Here is a 22,221-nt window from a genome sequence, read left to right as displayed (position 1 = left end):
GTAGGGGAGAGGTGGGGAGGGGGATGGGGGAACGTGGCAGTAAAGGGGAGAAGTAAAATGACTTGACTGTGATGGTGAAATGATGGTTGTGTAGTGCTGGAGTGGGAACATGGAAGGGGCTGGATGGGTGAGGACAGTGACTATGGGCACCCGCATGGCACCATCCTACACCAACATATTCATGGGCCATCTAGAGGAATTCTTCCTGAAAATCCAGCAGCCTAGACCCCTTAACTGGCTCACATTCATTGATGAAATCTTTGAAATCTGGATCGAGGATGAGGACACCCTATCCACATTCCTCCAGAACCTCAACAACTTCTCTCCCATTTGCTTCAACTGGTCCTACTCAACCCAACAATCCAAGTTCCTAGATGTTGACCTCCACCTCAAAGATAGCTACATCAGTACCTCCGTCTATGTCAAACCTACTAACCACCGCCAATACCACCACTTCGACAGCTGCCACCCATTCCACACCAAGAAGTTCCTCCCATACAGCCTATCCACCTGTGGTTGTCGCATCTGCAGCGACGAGCAGTCCCTCTCAAAATATACTGAAGGTCTCACTGAAGCCTTCACAAACCATAATTTTCCCCCAACCTTGTACAAAAACAAATCTCCCATGCCTTATCTTTCCAGTCTCCCCCCACCTCCCAAAGTCCCACTGTGCAACCACAGAGGAGCATTCCCCTCATAACTCAGCAACACCCAGGACTGGAGCAACTGGATTACATTCTCCGCCAGGGTTTTGACTACCTTTCGTCATGCTCTGAAACAATAAATGTCCTGCACATTATCCTTCCCACCCCTCCCACAGTAGTATTCCGCCGTCCACCGAACCTACAAAATAAACTCGTCCATCCTTACACAATCCCTGCTCCCAACCCCTTACCTCATGGTGCATAACTCTTTAATAGACCTAGATGCAAGACTTGTCCCATACATCGTCCCACCACCACCTACTCCAGTCTGGTTACGAACATCACCTATCCCATCAAAGGCAGGGCTACCTGTGAAACCAGTCATGTGATTTACAAGCGAAGCTGCAACCACTGTGCTGCATTCTACGAGGGCAGTTCAATAAGTAATGCAACACATTTTTTTTCTGAAACAGGGGTTGTTTTATTCAGCATTGAAATACACCAGATTATTCCCCAATCTTTTAGCTACACAACACTATTTTTCAACGTAATCTCCATTCAATGCTACGGCCTTACACCACCTTGAAATGAGGGCCTGTATACCTGCACGGTACCATTCCAGTGGTCGATGTCGGAGCCAACGTCGTACTGCATCAATAACTTCTTCATCATCCGCGTAGTGCCTCCCACAGATTGCGTCCTTCATTGGGCCAAACATATGGAAATCCGACGGTGCGATATCGGGGCTGTAGGGTGCATGAGGAAGAACAGTCCACTGAAGTTTTGTGAGCTCCTCTCGGGTGCGAAGACTTGTGTGAGGTCTTGCGTTGTCATGAAGAAGGAGAAGTTCGTTCAAATTTTTGTGCCTACGAACATGCTGAAGTCGTTTCTTCAATTTCTGAAGAGTAGCACAATACACTTCAGAGTTGATCGTTTGACCATGGGGAAGGACATCGAACAGAATAACCCCTTCAGTGTCCCAGAAGACTGTAACCATGACTTTACCGGCTGAGGGTATGGCTTTAAACTTTTTCTTGGTAGGGGAGTGGGTGTGGCGCCACTCCATTGATTGCCGTTTTGTTTCAGGTTCAAAGTGATGAACCCATGTTTCATCGCCTGTAACAAACTTTGACAAGAAATTGTCACCCTCAGCCACATGACGAGCTAGCAATTCCGCATAGATGGTTCTCCTTTGCTCTTTATGGTGTTCGGTTAGACAACGAGGGACCCAGCGGGAACAAACCTTTGAATATCCCAACTGGTGAACAATTGTGACAGCACTACCAACAGAGATGTCAAGTTAAGCACTGAGTTGTTTGATGGTGATCCGTCGATAATCTCGAACGAGTGTGTTCGCACACTCCGCCATTGCAGGAGTCACAGCTGTGCACGGCCGGCCCGCACGCGGGAGATCAGACAGTCTTGCTTGACCTTGCGGCGATGATGACACACGCTTTGCTCAATGACTCACCGTGCTTTTGTCCACTGCCAGATCACCGTAGACATTCTGCAAGCGCCTATGAATATCTGAGATGCCCTGGTTTTCCGCCAAAAGAAACTCGATCACTGCCCGTTGTTTGCAACGCACATCTGTTACAGATGCCATTTTAACAGCTCCGTACAGCGCTGCCACCTGTCGGAAGTCAATGAAACTATACGAGACAAAGCGGGAATGTTTGAAAATATTCCACAAGAAATTTCCGGTTTTTTCAACCAAAATTGGCCGAGAAAAAAAATGTGTTGCATTACTTATTGAACTGCCCTCGTATGTGGGCCTGACAACCAACAAGCTGTTGGTTCTTCCCACCAACACCAGCTGTTCTGAATTGCGCAGTTGGGAACTTTCACCGCAGTACATCCGACGTTCCCGTAACCCTCCTGGTCTCAACCTTCATTAGTCACTGTCCTCACCCATCCAGCCCTTTCCCTGTTCCCATTCCAGCCCTACACAGTCATCATTCCATCATCACACTCAGTCTTTTTACTTCTCTCCTTTTCCGCTAATTCCCCCCACCCCCACCCTCTCTCCCTCTGTCTAATCTGCAGCACTTCACTGTCTGCCACCCCCCTCCCCTCCCCTCCCTAGCCTCCTCCTTACACCCGCTCAGCTGGCACTCCCATCATGCACTGGTGCTGCTGCTCGCAGTGGTTTCAGTTGCCTGAGACTGCAGTCATGTGTGTGAGATGGGCTTGTGTGTTTGTGTGTGTGTTTGTTTGTAGGTAGGTAGGTCTATTGTGACAAAGCTTTATTTGTGACAGTCTTTTTGTTGTGCCTATCTGCGACTCAGCATCTCCGCTATATGGTGCATAGCAACTTCCCTTTTCATAATATTGTTACCTATCATAGACTACATGGACAAGCAGTGGGAATAAATGATTTAGAGCCCAGAGTTATACTATGTCACTGCATCATCCAGCAATTTGTTGCCATACAAAATTTTCTTGAGTGGCTTTTGGTTCATGGCCAAGTCTTCTTCCAACCAAGATTGTTCCACACTCTTGACCCCATGTGCATGAAATAGACAGTAGCAAATCTCAATTTTCTATCTCAAAGTACATAGTCTGGAACCTTATTTCACCAGGAGGTGGGAATACGCAGTGTAGCAACCAATATCAATAATAGTCTTGACTTATTTTCATGTTGGAAATGTAATGTGATGTGTTACTAAGAAAAATGAAGCAATATTTCTAGCAGATGTGAGCACCACTCAAGTACATTAAACAGTGGGAAAGACAATGATACAGAGAATTAAAGACAATAACTTAAGTTACAATAAGATTTGACATACCAAAGTAACCATTAGAACTACCATCAATTTAAAATTTTGTACAATTTGTTGTTCTTCACACTACAGTAGCAATTCCCCACTCTTACCAATTGACCAGATTCACATCTTTCCCATCAAACTAGATTACTATGGGAGCAGCTGAATCTGCCTTCACTCATGGCTCTAGTACATGGCTAAAAGAAGTAGTCAATTCAAAAGTTTGTGATGTAAATCAGCACATATCATATCAAAAACAGTTTGTTCATTTATAAGAGTTTTTGCCAGTATACAATATTGCAGTGCAGCCTAGTTTCACTCTACAGAGCCATTACAACATTCATTAAAAGTTTTAAAAAAGTATACTTTACCTTCACACTTTTGTCTTGCGAGCCTGTGGCAACCAGCTTATCGTTTGGTGAAATGCAGACACAATTAATGTCTTTTTGGTGTGCCTTCTCGGTGTGCGTAACATTCAAAGAATGAGAGGTCCCTGAATTAAAAACAATGCTAGTGCACTCAACCATAAGAAGATGATAAATTTAAATATATTTACTTGCTCTGCCATACAAATAGATTTATTCAAAAATAATCAGATTAAAGAAAACCAAAAACGTAAAAACCTTCAAAACTCAAAACTTTTAGTTATAATAGTTTAAACTACAACACAATACAAGAAGAAAAATGATACCTTCTTTGGGTGCTAAAGGTAAAAATTTGAAGTCAAGAATATATTCAGCCAGTAAATTCGAACATTCAACTGCAATATGCTTTTTGGTAAAGAAAGGGTGTGAATTAATAATCACACGTGGTGAGAATGACATTAATGACATGACATTAAACAAATGAGACAAAGCACCAACGAAAAACCTACAAGAGAGTATAATTATCAATATGAGAATAGACCTTTATTCAACAAACTCAAGAGGCATTGAGCAGCAGACCGACATGCAGAAAGGACAACAATATGCTAAGATAAAGTCATGCTGAAACGCCAGAAGAAAATGGTGACTCTCTCTCTGTGTGTGTCTGTGTGTGTGTGTGTGTGTGTGTGTGTGTGTGTGTGTGTATATGTGTGTGTGTGAACTCTAAAGACAGTCTTTATTCAAAAACTAAGCTGTTTATTTACCTTTCTGTATATTGGTGCACTGCTCAGTGTCACTTCGATTTGGTGAACAGTCCTCACAAAGAGAGAAAAATATAAGAAAATCTAAGTGTATTAGTAAAACATCTGGTATGTAAACACGCCCGAAAAGAAAATAGAACAAGTTAAAATGCTAGTCAAAAGACCTATAGAAGAATGTCAGTGTTCAAGGCAGTTCATCAACCTCCACATGATTACTCTGCAATTCACAATTAAGTGACTAGCATAGGGTCCATCGAACCACCTTTAAGCTACTTCTCTACCATTCCATTCTCAAAAGTGCATGAGAAAAACAAACAACTTAAACCTTTCCATGTGAGCTCTGATTCCTCTTATTTTATTTTGATGATCATTTCTCCCTTTGTAGGTGGGTGCCAACAAAGTCTTTTCACTCTCTGAGGAGAAAATTGGTGATTGAAATTTCATGAGAAGGTCCGATAAAGTTAAAAAAACCTTTGCTTTAATGACTGCCACACCAATTCATGTATCATATCTGTGGCACTCTCTCCCCTACTTCGCAATAATACAAAACAAGCAGCCCTTCTTTGAACTTCACGAGCAGCCCTTCTTTGAACTTTTTCAACGTACTCTATTAATCCTATCTGAAATGTATCCCACATTGAGCAGTAATACGCCAGAAGAGGGCAGACAAGCGTAGTGTAAGCAGTTTCTTTAGTAGACTTGTTACATGTTCTAAGCATTCTACCAATAAATTGCAGTTTTTGGTTTCTTTTCCCCACATGTTATATATGCGATCGTTCCAATATATGTTATTCATAATTGTAATCACTAAGTATTTAGCTGAGTTTACAGCCTATTAGTGTATGTGATTTATTGTGTAGCTGAAATTTAGTGGATTCTTTTTAGTGTTTTTCATGGTTTAGTGTCAATTGCCACTTTTTGTCCAATCAGATATCTTGTCTAAATCATTTTGCAATTCATTTTGATCATCTGATGACATTACATGACAGTACTTGATGGCATCATCTGCAAACAATCTAAGAGGACTGCTCAGGTTGTCTCTTACATCGTTTTGCAGATCAAGGGCAACAGAGGGCCTGTAACACATCCTTCTGGAATGCCAGATATTACTTCTGTTTCACTCAATGACTTTCTGTCAAGTATTACAAACTGTGACCTTTCTGACAGGAAATCACAAATCCAGTCATATACAACTGACACGATACTATGCGATATTAAATAGGAGACACTTATGAGGAATAGCCTTCTGGAAATAAAAAAATATGGAATCAATTTGACACACCCTGTTGATAGCACTCATTACTTCATCAGAATAAAGAGCTCATTGTGCTTCTCAAGGACAATATTCTGAATCAGTGTTGGCTATTTGTCAATAAATCCTTTTCTTCTGGAGATTCATAATGTTCAAGCACAGTATATGTTCCAAAATCCTACGGCAAATTGACATTAGTGATATGGGTCTGTAATTCAGCAGATACTCCTATTTCCTTTCTTGGGTATTGTTGTGATTTGTGCAACTTTCCAGTCCTGGGTACGGATCTTTTTGCGAGCAACTGTTTGTATATGATTGCTAAGTATGGAGCTACTGTATCAGCATACTCTGAAAGGAACCTGACTGGTATAAAATCTAGACCATGAACCTTGCCTTCCTTAAGTGTTTTATGCTGCTTCGCTACACCATGGATATCTACTTCTAAGTTATTCCTGTTGGCAGTTGTTCTTGATTTGAATTCTCGTAATTTTTTGTTTTGTCTTCTTTTGTGAAGGAATTTTGGAAAAACCGTGTTTAGTAACTTTGCTTTGTGGTGCTGTCATCAATAATGTCGCCATTGCTATTGCACAGTGATGGTATTGACTGTATCTTGCCACTGGCGTAATTTACATACGATCAATTTCTCTTTGCGTTTTCTGCCAGATTTAGGGACAGAGAATTGTTGTGAAAACTATTAAAAGCATGTCACATTGAAGTTCATGCTAAATTTCAAGTCCTGTAAAATTGCCAGTCTTTGGGATTTTGCACTCTCTTAAATTTGGCATGCTTTTTTCATTGCTTCTGCAATAGTGTTCTGACCCGTTTTGTGTACCACTGGGGATCAGTACCATCTCTTATTAATTTATTTGGTATATATCTCTCAATTGCCATTGATACTATTTCTCTGAATTAAAACCACATCTGGTCTATGATCTCTTAGGAAGTTCTCAAGAAAATTTTATCTGCTTTTTTTTAAATAGAGTATTTTGTGTTTATTTTTGGTGGATTTGGATGTTACGGTATTTAGTCCAGCTACAACAACCTTGTGGTCCCTAATCCCTGTGTCTGTTATGATGATCCTTATCTGGTCAGGATTATTTATTGCTAAGAGGTCAAGTATGTTTTTACAACCACCTACACTCTGAGTGGGCTTCTGAACTAGTTGTTCAAAATAATTGTTTGAGAAGGCATTGAGTATGATTTTGGACAATGTGTTATGCCTATCACTGACTTTAAACATGTATTTTCATCTCAACATATCGAGGGTAGATTAAAGTCACGGACTACAATTGTCTAGACAAGCACCTATTCGAAATGAAATTCAAGTTTTCAATGAACTGTTCAGCAACTGCATCATCTTGAGTCTGGGGGAGGGTGGGAGGGTTTGGAAAAGGAACCAGTTATTAACTTATTCCAGTTGCCAAGTATAACCTCTGCCCACACTAACTCACAGGAACTATCACTTAAATTTCACTACAAGGTAAACTGCTTCTGACAGCAATAAATAGTCCACCACCAACTGTTTTTAATCTATCCTTTCTGAAAACAGCTACGCCTTTTGTAAAACTTTCAGCTGAACTTATATCCGGCTTTAGGCAGCTTTTTGTACCTATAATGATTTGAGATTCAATACTTTCTATTAGTGCTTGGAGCTCTGGTTCTTTTCCAACAAAGCTATGACAGTTCACAACTACAATATTGATTGTTCCTATGTCTCTTCCTCTTCCTGCTTCATCCTGCACCTTTTGAAGCTGAAGCCCTCCCTGCACATTCCTGAGACCCTCTAACCTAAGAAAATCACCTATGCCCTTGATACAGCCCCCCTCCCCCCTCCCCCCCCCCCCCCCCCAACCAACAAGGCCATTTCCTGCACTACAGAAGGTGAGCTCTGCCTTCATCTCGCAAGCATGACTGGATGACTGGCAGTCTTTACTACTTCAGCTATCTGTCCGGAATCATAAGGAATCTCTTCCGATCCTAAGTGACGTACATTGTTAGTATCAACATAAACCACAGTTTACGGCAATAACTAAATGGAGGGGGAAAGAAATAAAATGACCTCGAGTGCTTTTGATACATGAAACAGAGTTTTCCAAATCAAACATCTTATGTCGCTGAAACATAAAGTTTGTAATCAGTATGTATTATCAGTATGTGTTATGACTCTACCACTAATACGGACTTTAAATGCAAAAACCATTCAAAAACAGAGTTGTTCAGAAAAGAATGGAGGAATACATGTTAGAAATTGTTAGAAAAACTTGAGAACAAACAAACTGATCAGGAAACACGCTGGAGTAGAAGCAGCGCAAATAAAAATGGAGGCGTGCAGGACATGTAGCCAAGTAACTTGGTCGTAGGATTCGGTTTGCTAGATTCTAAAACATATGAAAACATTGGAGTGATGACATAAATCAACGTGATTAGATGACAATGGAAAACACGCAGGAGCTACATGGACATCTGTACCTGAAGATCGTAATGTATGAGAAAGTCTAAAGGAGGTCTTTGTGGAACAGTGATGCCAAATGACTATTGTTATTGCTGCTGCTGCTGCTGCTGCTGATGATGATGATGATGATGATGATGATGATGATGATGATGATACCACAGGTTGGATCAATACTTGGTTTCAAATTAACTCTATAAATCCCAGCAAACCTGTAATTTATACTCACTGTCCCATTCTATATTTTAAATCATGTCCGTAGTGAAACCAACTTGTGTCTTTACTTGCTTAATATCCAATGTTTTTTCAGTGCCAGTAGTGGTAATTTTTTGTAAATATCTTCAAGATTACATTGAGGATTACATGGAGGACACTGGTACCTCTGTCTTACGCACTTCCATTCTTGTGAAGTAGAATGATTACATCTTTGTTCCTGTTTTGAAGAACTATTTTCCTCCACAGATATTTTATACCCAATTTTGCAAGTTATTTTTGTATTACTTTATCTCCAACTTTATTCATGTATACTGAAGCACCATCCTATATGGCACCTTTTGTTTCCTTGTATTTCAAACAGAATTACTCAAACCATCATTATTACTTCTGTAACATCACTGTTTTCATTATTAATAATCTGTGTTTCTAATTTATCTCTCAAACACCATATATATCAAAGAAATCTAGGAATGGTTGTACAATTTTGCTTTCTGTTGTTAGAAATTGTGCCACCAGCCATCTTAACTAATGAAATGTGATGTCTATGCAAGATAAATTCTTGTACTGTTTCTCAAACCCTTATTGTTTTCAATTGTTCCTCTTATTAAATTATCACTGCACAATTTCACATTCTGCAAGAGACATTTTGAAATAGTTTTGATTAGTTCATGTTTCAAATTTAATTCATGTCTTCTTTTCAATAGCTGCCCTGCTTTATTTAACATTTTCCTGCTTTTTTGTTCCAGCAACACCGTTTTGTGTTTGCTAGTCTCTTTGTTAAATACCTGTCCCTTCCAAAAGTCTCTTTGTTAAATACCTGTCCCTTCCATCTAGAATAATAATCATTTGCTAAGAGGTTGAATTGTTGCTTGCATTGATCTGGTATAGCTCGCTATTCCTAAATAAATTGTCACAGTCCACAGTCCTGATTTCCCACAAGGTGAATTTCTTTCTTTCTAGTCTAGTGTATATTTTCACTCTTGATCTTAGTAACTTACGATCACTTGAAAATGTAAAGTGATTGGAGAATGTCACACTTCGTTTTATTTCTTCCTTGTTTAATAAAATATAGTCAATTTTATTTTTAGTTCCACTTTGTTGAAAAATCCACATTTTAATCCTCCCCCCTCCTACCCCCCGCATCCCACCTCTCTCTGAAAGAATGTGTTAAGAATAAACATATTACTCCTCTCAGCATATTACACTAATGTGTAACCTTTCTTCATTTCTACATCATAAGCAAAGTTTCCTACTGGCAAATAAAACTTCAGTTTCTGTGGATACGCTATCCTTTACCAGTAACTCTTCACATCAGTCGTCCTTCTTCTCTGTCAGTGTGTCAGCACATTGCTGAATAGACTCAAATGATTTATCTTTAACACAAAATATGATTTATTCTAAGATTTCTCCACCATCTGTATTATTGTTCTCCCTACCATGTTTCCCTACAATAAAACATTTGACCTGACAAAAGAATTATAAGCGTACCAATCCGCAGAGCTTCAAGTTCAATCATCTTTTAGTTGATGTCACTGAGTCTAGAAATAAAAAAAAATTAATCAGGATAAAGTACACTTACCAAATTCCAGTTTTTCGGGTATTTTCCACAGTTTGAGACATGAATCTTGACTGACTGACAGAAAAAAGGAGTCTGACAGGCGAGAGAATACAACAGAACCAACCGATGCTGTATGTCTCACTGCTGAACCAACGCATGTCATGTTCTGTTGCTCTGCATCCATAATCCACAGTCTCACAGAATTGTCCTGTTCTCATTGTTACATAAACAGAAAGGAAACAGAATTATAATCTCACATATATATAAGTAAAACTGGAATTGGGTGTAGCGCATTTGGCAAGTACTACAAAATCTTTTATATTGTAAAAGGGGTACTGAATAGAATATATACATAATATGAAACTATAAATTAAAATTAAATTAAATTTAGAATTTATAAAGTTTAATATCCTAAAAAAGTCACTTTATTACCAGAAAAGTAAAACCTCAGCATTTACAGGAATGATAAAAAAACTCAGTCACAGCACTTATGCCATCTGAGAACAGGTGACTGTAATCAACAAAAGTATTGAAGAAACATCCACACAGTGACCCCTAAGCAGTGAAAGTATCACTCAATAATTCCTGCAGCAAGGAAACACTGCGTCAAAATGTGATAGGATGTCTTTCTAAAGACCAGCTGTGACAGTGATGCCAATCAACTCTGAGGGATTCACATCATTCAAAGCTGACATACTATGACCACTGTCTGTGACTGCCGAGGTCAAACTCGAGCAATTGCTCATGATGGGAGAAGCAGTCTAGGTGGTGAAAGTAAGGATGAGGCTGTGGTGGGGAGGCAGAGGGAAACCAGGGTACAGGTGGAGGACAGTAAAGTGCTGTTTTGGGGTGGCATACAAGGACAAGATAGAGATAGGTAGGACAGCTATGTGCAGTCAGGTGGTTAGAAGAAGGGCGGGAAGTGGGTTGGGCCTTATCTCTCTAGTCACTCACCACCTCTCAAAAGTGCCACTGTCTGGTCCATCATGAGTCAGTACCATCCAAGAGTGGAGCACTGAATCACATTCTCCACCGGGGTTCTGACTACCTCTCATTGTACCCTGAAATGAGAAATGTCATACCTACTTTTCTCCCCAACCTCCCACAGCAGTATACTGCCAACCAGTGAACCTACACAATATCCTCGTCTATCCTTATGCAACCCCTGCCCCAACACATTCCCTCATGCCTGATATCCCTGTGATAGACATAGATGCTATATCAGTCCTATTCATCCTCCCAACAGCACCTACTCCAGTCCCATCACAATCATCACCTGTTCCATCAAAGGAAGGACTACCTATGAAACCAGTCATGTGATTTACAAGCTAAACTTCACTCAACGTGGGCATGACAACCAACAAGCTGTCTGTCTGCATGAATGACCACCAACAAACTGCGGCCAACAAACAGCTGGACCACCAAGTTGCTGAGCATGCTGTCCAACACAACGTTCTTCATTTTAATGACTGCTTCACAGGCTGTGGCATCTGGACCCTTCACAACACCACCACCTCATTGCAATATATTCCATGTTCCTATAACCTTCCTGGCCTCAACCTTTGTTAGTCATTGTCTTCATTCACCTATTCCCTCCCTCATTCCCTCTCCACAGCCTTCTATTCCACAAGCGCTTCCAGACTTTTTACTTCTCTCCTTTTCTGCTGCCCCCTCCCTCACCCCAAACCTCTCTCTAACCACCCAAATGCACCTGCCCTACTCTCTCTCCACCTCATTCCTGCATGCTCAACCAAACAGCACTTTACCATCCCCCACCAATACCCTGCTCTTCGTCCACCTACCCGTCTCAGCCTTGTCCTTACACCCTCCACCCAGATTGCTTCTAGCATCATGCGCAGTTGCTTGCAATCTGGCCTCAGCATCATGTGTGTATGAAATGCATTTGCGTGAGTGTGTGTGTGTGTGTGTGTGTGTGTGTGTGTGTGTGTGTGTGTGTGCGTATGTGTGTGTGTGTGTATGTGTGTGTGTTTTGTCTATTTCAAAAGAAGTTCTTCTGACCGAAACCTTGTGTGTTTAGTAGTCTTTTTGTTGTGCTTGTCTGTGACTCAACATCTCCCACTACATGGTGAGTAATAATCTATCCTTTTCATAAACTGTCATCATTCCATCCTTTTCTACTGTTAGAAGTTATCAATTAATATTCACTTATGGACCAGAACTGTAGGCCTGTGGGCTACACTGGTAACATGTTTTTAAGTTTGCATTGTTTCTCTTCACACTTGGCTCTCTTATCCACAGATCTAAAATATGCAATGTTATAACCTACTTCTTAATGGTCATTGTGCTTCAATTTGTGCTGTTTTAGGTTTTAAAATTATCTATAACAACTTACCTTCGCACATGATAACAAAAGTCTAGCATTGGCGTGGCAGGATGCAAGGCCAAGTACAAGATCAGAATGACCTCTCAAAAGTTGGCAATCCATGTTCAATCGCCTGTACAGTTTTATATCTATACTATTAGTGGCTACAGCCAAGTGGGAATTTCCTTCCCCTACAAAGACTACATCCAGTATTTCGTCACTAAACCCTGCCAACTACAACAAAAAGACACATTATTAGATCTCACTTGTCTCATCATACAAAACTGTGCGATATCATGCGGCAAGAGCAGGTTTCGCTCTATGAAGATTAATACTACCCACAATAGACATATGCAGGACAATACAGTCAAAAAATTTCATCTTTGTGTAAAACATAGACAAGTAAACAAACTGTGCTACTGATATGTTACATAAGCATAGCTACAAAAAAAGTCAAGTCATACTGGTGACTATAAACATACGTTCTTCCCACTTATCACTTACAAATGGAACAGGGAAACAGAGAAATAATAGTGCTACAAGAAGTATCCTTAACAACACACAATATAAGGTAGCTTGCAAAGTACAGATGCATTAGTTTAGCAGTGCATAGAGTTTGATATCTAATCACTGATTGATGCAGTATATCTTGGGCACTTAATATGAGTTCAATGCCTGTTAATATTTTGCATCTGTGGAAAATGTAAGCTTCACGGTGGTTTGGATTCTATAACAAACTGTAGTTTCATATCTGACTGCATGGGTGATTGGTTTGTAAGTCAGAAAAAAGCAAGGGGAAATCCATTCCCAAAATTCCCAGTGAAGTGGTGATGTGATCAAATTAATATTCAGATTGGTGAAAGCTTTACTTTTGTTTGAAGTCACTGAATTTTAACAGCAAAAGAATTAATGTTAAGGCAGGGAACAAAACCTAGCAATGAGCTAGATCACAAGTAGCTACAAATTATGATACACGGAACTAACCATAGTTAACTCTGAAATTAATACCATGCAGATATTGTTTACAAAATGAAAAGGAAGTATAGAAGGATAGACAGCATGAGCACTACAGAGGGATGAAGAACAACAAACATTGTACACACAATCAGTGTAGTACCAACATAAAAATATGGAACTGATTCTCAATCTTGTGAGACATAATGAAAATAGAAATCACACAAAAAGGCTATAAAGCATGTAAAGAGACAGACTCATACTGTTAATGATATGGCATTTTGTTACAAATATTTGTTAATTTCTTAAATTTTTCTCTTCACTTATTTCTTTGTAGTAGTACAAGAAGACTTTGTTTCTAAAGAACAGTTTCCTCTTTGCTGGAAACCAGGAAACAGCAGTTCCTCAGTATTCAAAGATAAGGGTCATGAGGCATTCAAAATCAATTTATACTGAATACCATGTATGCAAGCAATACAAGCTAAATAATAACAAAACGTTATTTTCACAGGACTATCATTGAGGAGCTGTCACAGTTTGCATACGGCTGTTTGTACAGCTTTAGTAATTTTGAAAAAGTAAATTTTCAATGTTTTTAAGAAAAAGACACACGAAAGGCACTGATTTGCAGCTTACAATAGAAGGTACAATAAATTAAGCAACAAGGTGACAGGATGCCAAAGTCTCGCAAACTGAATTACTGAGGGAAGTACTTGCAATTATACATTCCTTCAGATTTGACATTAAATAGCAAATATGTGTGAAGCCTACAAAAAAGAAATTTATGAGTCTATCAGGTACTCTACATACTGGAGCATATTTTTGAACATATTTAGTTTGATGATGATGATGATGATGTTTGGTTTGTGGGGCGCTCAACTGGGTGGTTATCAGCAGCCGTACAAATTCCCAACCTTTGCTCAGTCCAATCTCGCCACTTTCAGGAATGATGATGAAATTATGAGGACAACACAAACACCCAGTCATCTCGAGGCAGATGAAAATCCCTGACCCCAATGGCAATCGAACCCGGCACCCCATTAAAGCAAAATTTTATATTGAGTAGATTTTAATACAGAGCAAGCACAATATCTTTGCCTGAATGCAATAATTTATGTCTAAGGAATTATGTTAAGCGCAGATGTGTGGTTATTTGCAAATCGTATCTTAACTCAAAAAGTTTTCATGGGTACACTTTTACATGTGTTTTGACAGTATCTGATTTCTTCTATACATCATAATTTAGAAGTGTTGCAGTAACAGTGGTATCTATGCAAGACAAAGCACAATGTATTTTGTGGTTTCATGCAACATGGTATCTATTACAGTTCAGCAAGAGCTCCAAAGAGCTTATGATCAAGATTCACCATATGCAAAGAGCATCACAAAGAACCATATGAAAAGTAATAATGACAAGACAAGAAGCGATACACATGGACTTAGTGATGACACTATTGATACCATGTGTTCAGCATTTTAACACAGTCTGCGGAAATTGATATATCCAAAGAAACAGGCATACATCAGAGCAGTGTGATAAAAATTTTACATAAACAGCTGCATTTCATTGCATACTTAGTGGAACTCACGCAACCTCGGGTGCTGCATTTTAACACAGTCTGTAGAAATTGATGCAGCAGGTTTCCAAAATAACAGGCATACCACAGAGAACTGTGATAAATATTTTACACGAATAGCTGCATTTTCTTGCATACTTAGTGCAACCCCTGCAAGCTCTGCAGCCAGACGACAGGCCCACAAGTGATGAGTTGGCTAGGAACATGCTGGAATAAATTGATGCGGGTAATGATTACCTAAATAAAGTTCGATTTTCTGATGAACAGTTTTTCATATCTCCAAGAACGTAGGAAAACAGGCATAATGTTTGGATCTGGGGGTCAGAGAACCCACACGTCGTGGTAAAGATGATTAGAGACAACCTGAAAAAGAATTTGAGTTGTGGCTTGCTGTACAATAAATGTGCAGAAATTTCATTTCTACCATGATACATGAGTAACTGTCACCTTTCCAATGGACTGCTGCAATTTTTTAAGAATCTTTCTTCAATAGCTGGTGAAATGAGAAACAGTATGGCTTTGCAACAACGTAAGTGCAGAAATTACACATTTATTTTTATACCGAGAATGTGATTTTTCGTAAGCTTCTGATCTGAACTGCCCTCAGTTCCTCACTTAATAAACCACTGTTTCAGGATTCTGTCACAACTGCAACCGTATTAGAATGTTGGTGAGGTAACAGTGTGCAATCTCTGTTTTGTTTGCCAAAAGAAGCAAATTTTAATATGGCAACAAGAGGAATGTAAATGTTATTCGAATTTCACCACTGATGAATGAGGGGCTTTCATGTGACAGTAAGTTTTGGTTGCTACAGGGGCTGGACCAAAGACCACATAAAAAACCTTATACGATTGTATCGTGAAATATTTTGTTTACGAAAACTGACACATGAGCATTACACAAACAAGAATGTGAAAAATTATGGCATACAAAGAGATAGCTGAAATATTTCTAGACTGTATTCCAGCTGCAAACCATACTGTTATAAAAACTAAAATACAAAATGCGAAATGAAGTTCCACAAAAAAATCTTTGTTTATGAGACCATACTGTCGATAGGTGTATTATAAGAATTTACGACACATCAGGTTGCACACATACACAATTAAAAGATGTTTATGTAAAGCTTTCAGTGGCAGCCTTCATCAGTGAAACAGGGACACACATGCAAGTAAGCACACCTCATGCATACATGACTGCCAAATTTAGCATCTCGGGCCGGAATGCAACTATCATGTGGGACACAAGCAGCAATCTGGTGGAGGCTGAACAGGGGATGGGATAGCAGTGTACTACAGGCGGGGGGTGGGGGGTGGTGGAGAGACAAATGCTGTCTGGTGGAGTGTGTAGGGACTACACTGCCAACAGGTGCAACATCAGGAAGTGTTGGGCAGGGAGATAGGGAAGAAAGGAGAAAAAATGGGGGGGGGGGGGGGGGGGAGGAAGACAGGCGGATGTGTTGGCAGAGGGCTGCAAATAAACAGGGTGGGAGATGAGAATGGGGATGAGATGATAGAACAGAGGAGGTGGAAACCATTGGTTGGAGGGTGTGGGGACAGTATATTACTGTTGGCTGAGGCCAGGATAGTTCCACGAGCAGAGAATGTGTTGTATGGATAACTCTTATCTGCACAGTTCAGAAAAGCTAGTGGTGGAGGGAAGGATCCAGATGGCTCAGGTAGTGAAGCAGCCATTGAAATCTAGTGTGTTATGTCCATCTGCACATTGATCCACAGGGTGGTCTATCTTGCTCTAGGCCACAGTTTTGTGGTGGCTGTTCATCCTGGTGGACACCTAGTTGTACATGTACCAATATAAAAAGCTGTGCAATGTTTGCAGAAGACCTGGTAAATGACATAGCTGCTTTCACAGGCGGCCTGGCCCCTGATGGAGTAGCATAAACCTATGACAGAACTGGAAGTGCTGGGTGGATGGATTTGGCAGGTTTTGCACCTGGGTCTTCCACAGAGGTATGACCATTGTGGCAAGGGGTTGGAATTGGAGTAGCGTATGGATGGACTACAATGTTGTGGAGGTTGGGTGGGTGATGGAACACCACTTTAGAAAGGGATGGGAAGTATCTCGGATAGGATGTCCCTCATTTCAGAACATGATGATTGGTAGTCAAAGCCCTGGCAAAGGATGTGGTTCAGTTGTGCCAGTCCGGGGGTGGTACTAGGTTATGACGGTGACACTACTTTGTGGCTGATTCTTGGGGGTGGTAGGAGGATTGGGGGTGTGAGGGGAAATGGCACCTTCACAGACAGGCACTATCCCCCAGACTTAGTCCACAAACAGATGTTCTGTGCCATTTCCGCTCACACCCCCAAGAACCAGCCACAAAGGAGTGTCACCTTCATCACACATTACCACCCCAGACTGGCACAACTGAATCACATCGTTTCCTAGGGCTTCGATTACCTATCATCACGCTCTGGAATGAGGGGCATCCTACTCGAGATACTTCCCACCCATTCTAAAGTTGTGTTCTGTCGCCCACCCAACCTCCACAACATCCTAGTCCATCCTTATGCCACTCCCAATTACAACCCCTCACCACAATGATCATACCCCTGTGGAAGGCCCAGGTGCAAAACCTGCCAAATCCACCCACCCAGCACATCCTGTTCCAGTCTTGTCACAGGTTTATCCTGCCTCATCAGGGGCTGGGCCACCTGTGAAATCAGCCAAGTCATTTATCAACTCTGCTGCAACCATTGCACAGCTTTTAATATTGATACGATTACCAAAAAGCTGTCTACCAGGATGCACGGTCACCACCAAATTATGGCCAAGAATGAAGCAGACCACCCTGTCATAACATACTTCATTTCAATGGCTGCTTCACTACCCGAGCCATCTGGATCCTACCCTCCACCACTAGTTTTTCTGAACTGTGCTGACAAGAATTATCCTTACAACACATTCTCTGCTCGTGGAACTATCCTGGCCTCAACCTGCAGCCCTCTGCCAACACATTCGCACATTTTTTCCCCTCTCCTCTCCTGTTTTCCCCACCTCCCTGTTAGCTCCTCCACCAGACAGCATTAATCTCTCCCCCACCCCCCCACTCCCCACCCATTCACTGCTATCCCATCCCCTTTGCAGCCTGCACCAGATAGCTGCTCATATCCCATGCGATAGTTGCATTCCGGACTGAGATGCTGAATTTGGCAGTCATGTGTGCATGAGGTGTGCTTGCTTATGTGTGTGAATGGCATGTGTCTCTCTTTTACTGATGAAAACTGTGGCCAAAAGCTTTAAGTAAATGTTTTTTAATTGTGTCTGTTTGCAACTTGACACGTCTTCATTATTGAAAGGAGCAATCTGTCTTTTCCTACATTGTTGATATTCCTAACTGGAGTTTCCAGTGTTTGATTATAATAACTAAAGGTATTTTAAATCCATCTTTGCAACTATGGTACAAGAAACAACAGTCCCAAACATAAAAATATCTAAAGAAACATACAAGCTGACACCGTTTCCTGATGATTGAAAACTGGACATAAGAAATAATAAGGAACTCCAACATCTTTTGTAACAATCTCTTTTTAGATGTAGAAAGCAAGCCAGATTGTAAACATGTTTCATTATAGACCACTGATGATATTTTATTTCAATAAAACAAAACATATTTGGTAAAAAAAAAAATACCAATTTGCTTGTAGTTGCAAGGATGGATTTAAAATATCTTCAATAATTTCAGAAATAAGCCCAGAAAGATGTTGGCCTCTTGAAAGAAATACAAAAGGGGAGGATGAATTGTATAAAAACACTATGGTGAATGCTAATAAAATAATCCTTGTACTATTTTCATTACTGTAGGCTATTACCTGCTGTGTTATGTCCATAATTTGACAGGTATGTGCAATTTTTCTTTTGAGAATTATATGAGTACATAGCATGCAAACTGCCGGTGACTGCCACAATTTTCTTCCTAGCACTGTCCATACTTTCTCTCGAATACATGAACTACTTTCTAAGTGTGAAAACATATTACAATAAACAAAACGCCTGTAAAACACCACACTGTAAATGTATTTGCAGTGAGACAGAGTTCCAACTTCTGATATCCGTTACTTGTGGCCTCTGGCCTGTGAAGATGCATTGGAGTTCTAAGGCTGCAAATAAATCTTGAAAATCTGCCAATGTATGCCATACATGAACAGATCCAGCCTGCGGGCAGATCGGACAGACTTCATCCTGGACATTAGTGGGAAACAATGGACCTTACACTGACGAGCCTGATCCATCAGTACCAGCCCGCTGTTCTGACCTGCAGTTCAGGCCCACCATGGAAATCCGCTCACATATGATCAGCTATTCAACCACATAGAACATTGGTACAAAGCACCCTCAGTCCTGCAACACTGGTACAAAGTACCAGCTACCACCATGGAACAATGGTATCAGCACACTTTGCCATGCAACACTGGCACAAAGCACCCTCTGCCCTGCAACAATGGTATGTATCTAGCATAGTTCCTTAGAAATAAATTTTTGTAATCAGTAACAGATGTTATGCTCACCCTCCACATCATTGCATCACAAGACAATATTTTTCATTGTTATCAAGTGTTGTTCGTATAAAATGCCACAAAGCTCATCGGTTCACACTAAAACACAGGTCTAAATGTTTTAAATGAAGTGCTGAGAATGAAATTCAGTAAACTGAGCTGTGACTAATTTTTACCAGGCAGAAACTCTAGTGACTGTGAGAGACTGTGTCAAGCAAATACCAATAATGAAATTTGGCACTGCATTGTGCTTACCTGTTTCTCACACATGAAGGTATTCAAACTATGCAAAATAATATTATGATCATATGATATGACAGCCAGAGTGCTTGTAGTATGGCAAAACATTAATTTAATGATGGAGAGGCCACCATCTTCAGATGCAGCAGATACTATAGGGTTTTCTTGACAGTAAACTTCACAGCCCCGCTCCACATCCCAAACACGTACTTTTCCTGAAATTTTAAAAAGAAAAAAGATTGCATCCTTGTTTCCTAACTATTGCATTTCATCAAACTGAAAATCAATATAGTTGCATTTCATCAAACTGAAAATCAATATAGTAGATATATTCTTACCTTTTTCACCTGCTGTTGCAATATGAATACCTTTCTCAATCACCAGATTAGGTAGTGAAAATTTCTGAGGTAAGAGAACCAAACTTTCAAGGGATTCATAGACAGGTACTGTACGAACAGAACATTTCTTATCCACGTCCCAAAGAATAAGAATTTTATCACGGCCACAGCTGTAAAGAAGATACTTTAATTGTTAAAGTTACTACTACTACTACTATTATTAATAATAATAATATCAATATTTTATCATTATTAATATTATGAGAAGGAAAGTTGCTAATCATCATATAGCGAAGATGCTGAGTCGCAGATAGGCACAACAAAAAGCCCCTCACAATTAAAGCTTTTGGCCATTACAGCCTTTGTCAACAATACATACATACACACACACACAAATTGCATTTGCGTGAGTGTGTGTACGTGTGTGTGCCCGTATGTGTGTCTATGGTTGATGAAGGCCTTAATGGCCAAAAGCTTTTATTGTGAGAGGCTTTTTGTTGTGCCTGTCTGCGACTCAGCATCTCCGCTATATGGTGAGTAGCAACTTTCCTTCTCATAATATTGTTACATTCCATCCTGGATTTTCCATTGTTGGATTTTATCATTATTAGGTAAAGTAGATTTCCAGTGTGGTTTAGATAGCACAACTGAAGAGCATTACGGTAAATTTGTTTTTAAATTATATTTTGCAATATATCTTCTCTCATTCTTGAGTCCATTGCAACGTAATTCCAGTTAACAAAAGTGTATGTGTACAATATTTCAGTCCAGTTGAGAGGAAAGCTTTACTTTCTACTGAATGTCTACGTAAAAAAAATATATTCAAGAGGGTACAGCTGAGAGCAAGCATACAAATGTAAATGAGCTTTACTTTTGGGCATTACACTGTTGACATTAATTTTGGACAACTGAAGTGGAAGATTTTGTTTTGTTTTCCATCACTCCAATAACAGTTTCAAGAATCTCAACAAACAGCCAGAAACATGCTATTTTCAGTGGTTAAAAATTAGTATATTATCATTCATAATATTTCTCCAGTTCCAGTAGCTATGTAAAAAAACTGTTCCCTTCAATATCACAAATTTTGGTTACTCAGTGTTACAACACTTTTGCACAGATTTGTTACCTACTAATTCATTTGTTGTTGTTAGATGTCTCATTTGTTGTTGTTAGATGTCAGCATCTCTGAAATATACATTCTGAATTCAATTGTCCAAGCTAAAACAAACATTCTCACTATTAGTAATGAACAACAATGTTCTTCTACATTACTGAATGTAAAATATCTGAAATTCAGAAAGCTACAAAAGAGATGTTAGAATTTAATTGTTTTCCCTAAAGAAATATTCTGGCATTTGCTAAAATTGGTTTAAGTTGTGGTAACCCAATGGGCTACTACCTAGATCCCCTGCACCAGCCATCGTCTCCGACATCAGATGTTGTCACACAACTGCCACATATGGTGCAACAGTCACTCCGTGTACACTAATGTGAAGTATGCCCACCTGGAGGAGACACCGCAGGCAACAGACCATACATGACAGCTGCGCAGGCACCTCCCAGCACCACTTGTGACATGCCACCTACATATGCGATCACCCTCAGCATTTGTCCTCAGTCAACTCTCACTCATCATGCTATTTACTAAGCTCACTAGAACTGCACTGTAGCGGCTCATCATACGGCTACACCATGCACTGTATCTGTCGAGAATTACTGTCCTGTGAGATTGTTAAATATACATGTTCTGGAGGTGCCGTCTCATGTTTTTTATCTTGTTAATTACAACATAACTAGAGATGACGATAGGATTGTTCATGTTTGTTACATACCCATGGACCCTGCACAATAGGCTGCCTTACCAGGTGTGTGGATATAAGTCATGCTCCAGCAACTTGGGCAACAGCAGTTAGATGGACAGAAACACCAGGAAGCCTTGTTATCCCCATTGCTGTCGACTACAAATTTGCCACCACTCCCGCCTTACAAGACAGGAGAATAGTAGGAAGCATACGAGAAGTGTCTATGGTAGCACTTTGCCACATTCCAGGTAAATGATGAAGCAAGTGATTTTATCAATCACTTTCCTGTTGTGTATCTCACGGAGTACATACCAGCTAAGGTGCAAACTGGCCCCTCTCACAGAACTGGCACATCTGCTCTTTGACAAATTAACTACCCACTTTTACTGACACTGCCACGTCATTGATCTGAGGTGGAATTTTATCATTGTCGTAAACGGCCAAATCAGTTATACAAACT

The 22,221-nt window shown here is 40.1% G+C and overlaps 1 protein-coding gene across 1 annotated transcript in view; it reads right to left on the bottom strand.

Annotated features, from left to right (window-relative positions):
- The window catches only part of LOC124595739 (transducin beta-like protein 3), a 161,622-nt gene that overhangs the window by 58,789 nt on the left and 80,612 nt on the right, over window positions 1-22,221 (bottom strand). Inside the window, exons 6-10 of the mRNA XM_047134615.1 lie at window positions 19,960-20,129; window positions 19,637-19,836; window positions 12,364-12,567; window positions 10,032-10,218; window positions 3,781-3,902 (exon numbers count right to left, since the gene is read on the bottom strand). Coding sequence (XP_046990571.1) covers window positions 3,781-3,902; window positions 10,032-10,218; window positions 12,364-12,567; window positions 19,637-19,836; window positions 19,960-20,129 — 883 coding nt within the window. The remainder of the gene's footprint in view (window positions 1-3,780; window positions 3,903-10,031; window positions 10,219-12,363; window positions 12,568-19,636; window positions 19,837-19,959; window positions 20,130-22,221) is intronic.

This window comes from Schistocerca americana, chromosome 2 (genome assembly GCF_021461395.2).
Source record: "Schistocerca americana isolate TAMUIC-IGC-003095 chromosome 2, iqSchAmer2.1, whole genome shotgun sequence".
In the NCBI taxonomy this organism is placed as follows: domain Eukaryota; kingdom Metazoa; phylum Arthropoda; class Insecta; order Orthoptera; family Acrididae; genus Schistocerca; species Schistocerca americana.
This window is presented reverse-complemented; position numbering and strand designations above follow the sequence as displayed.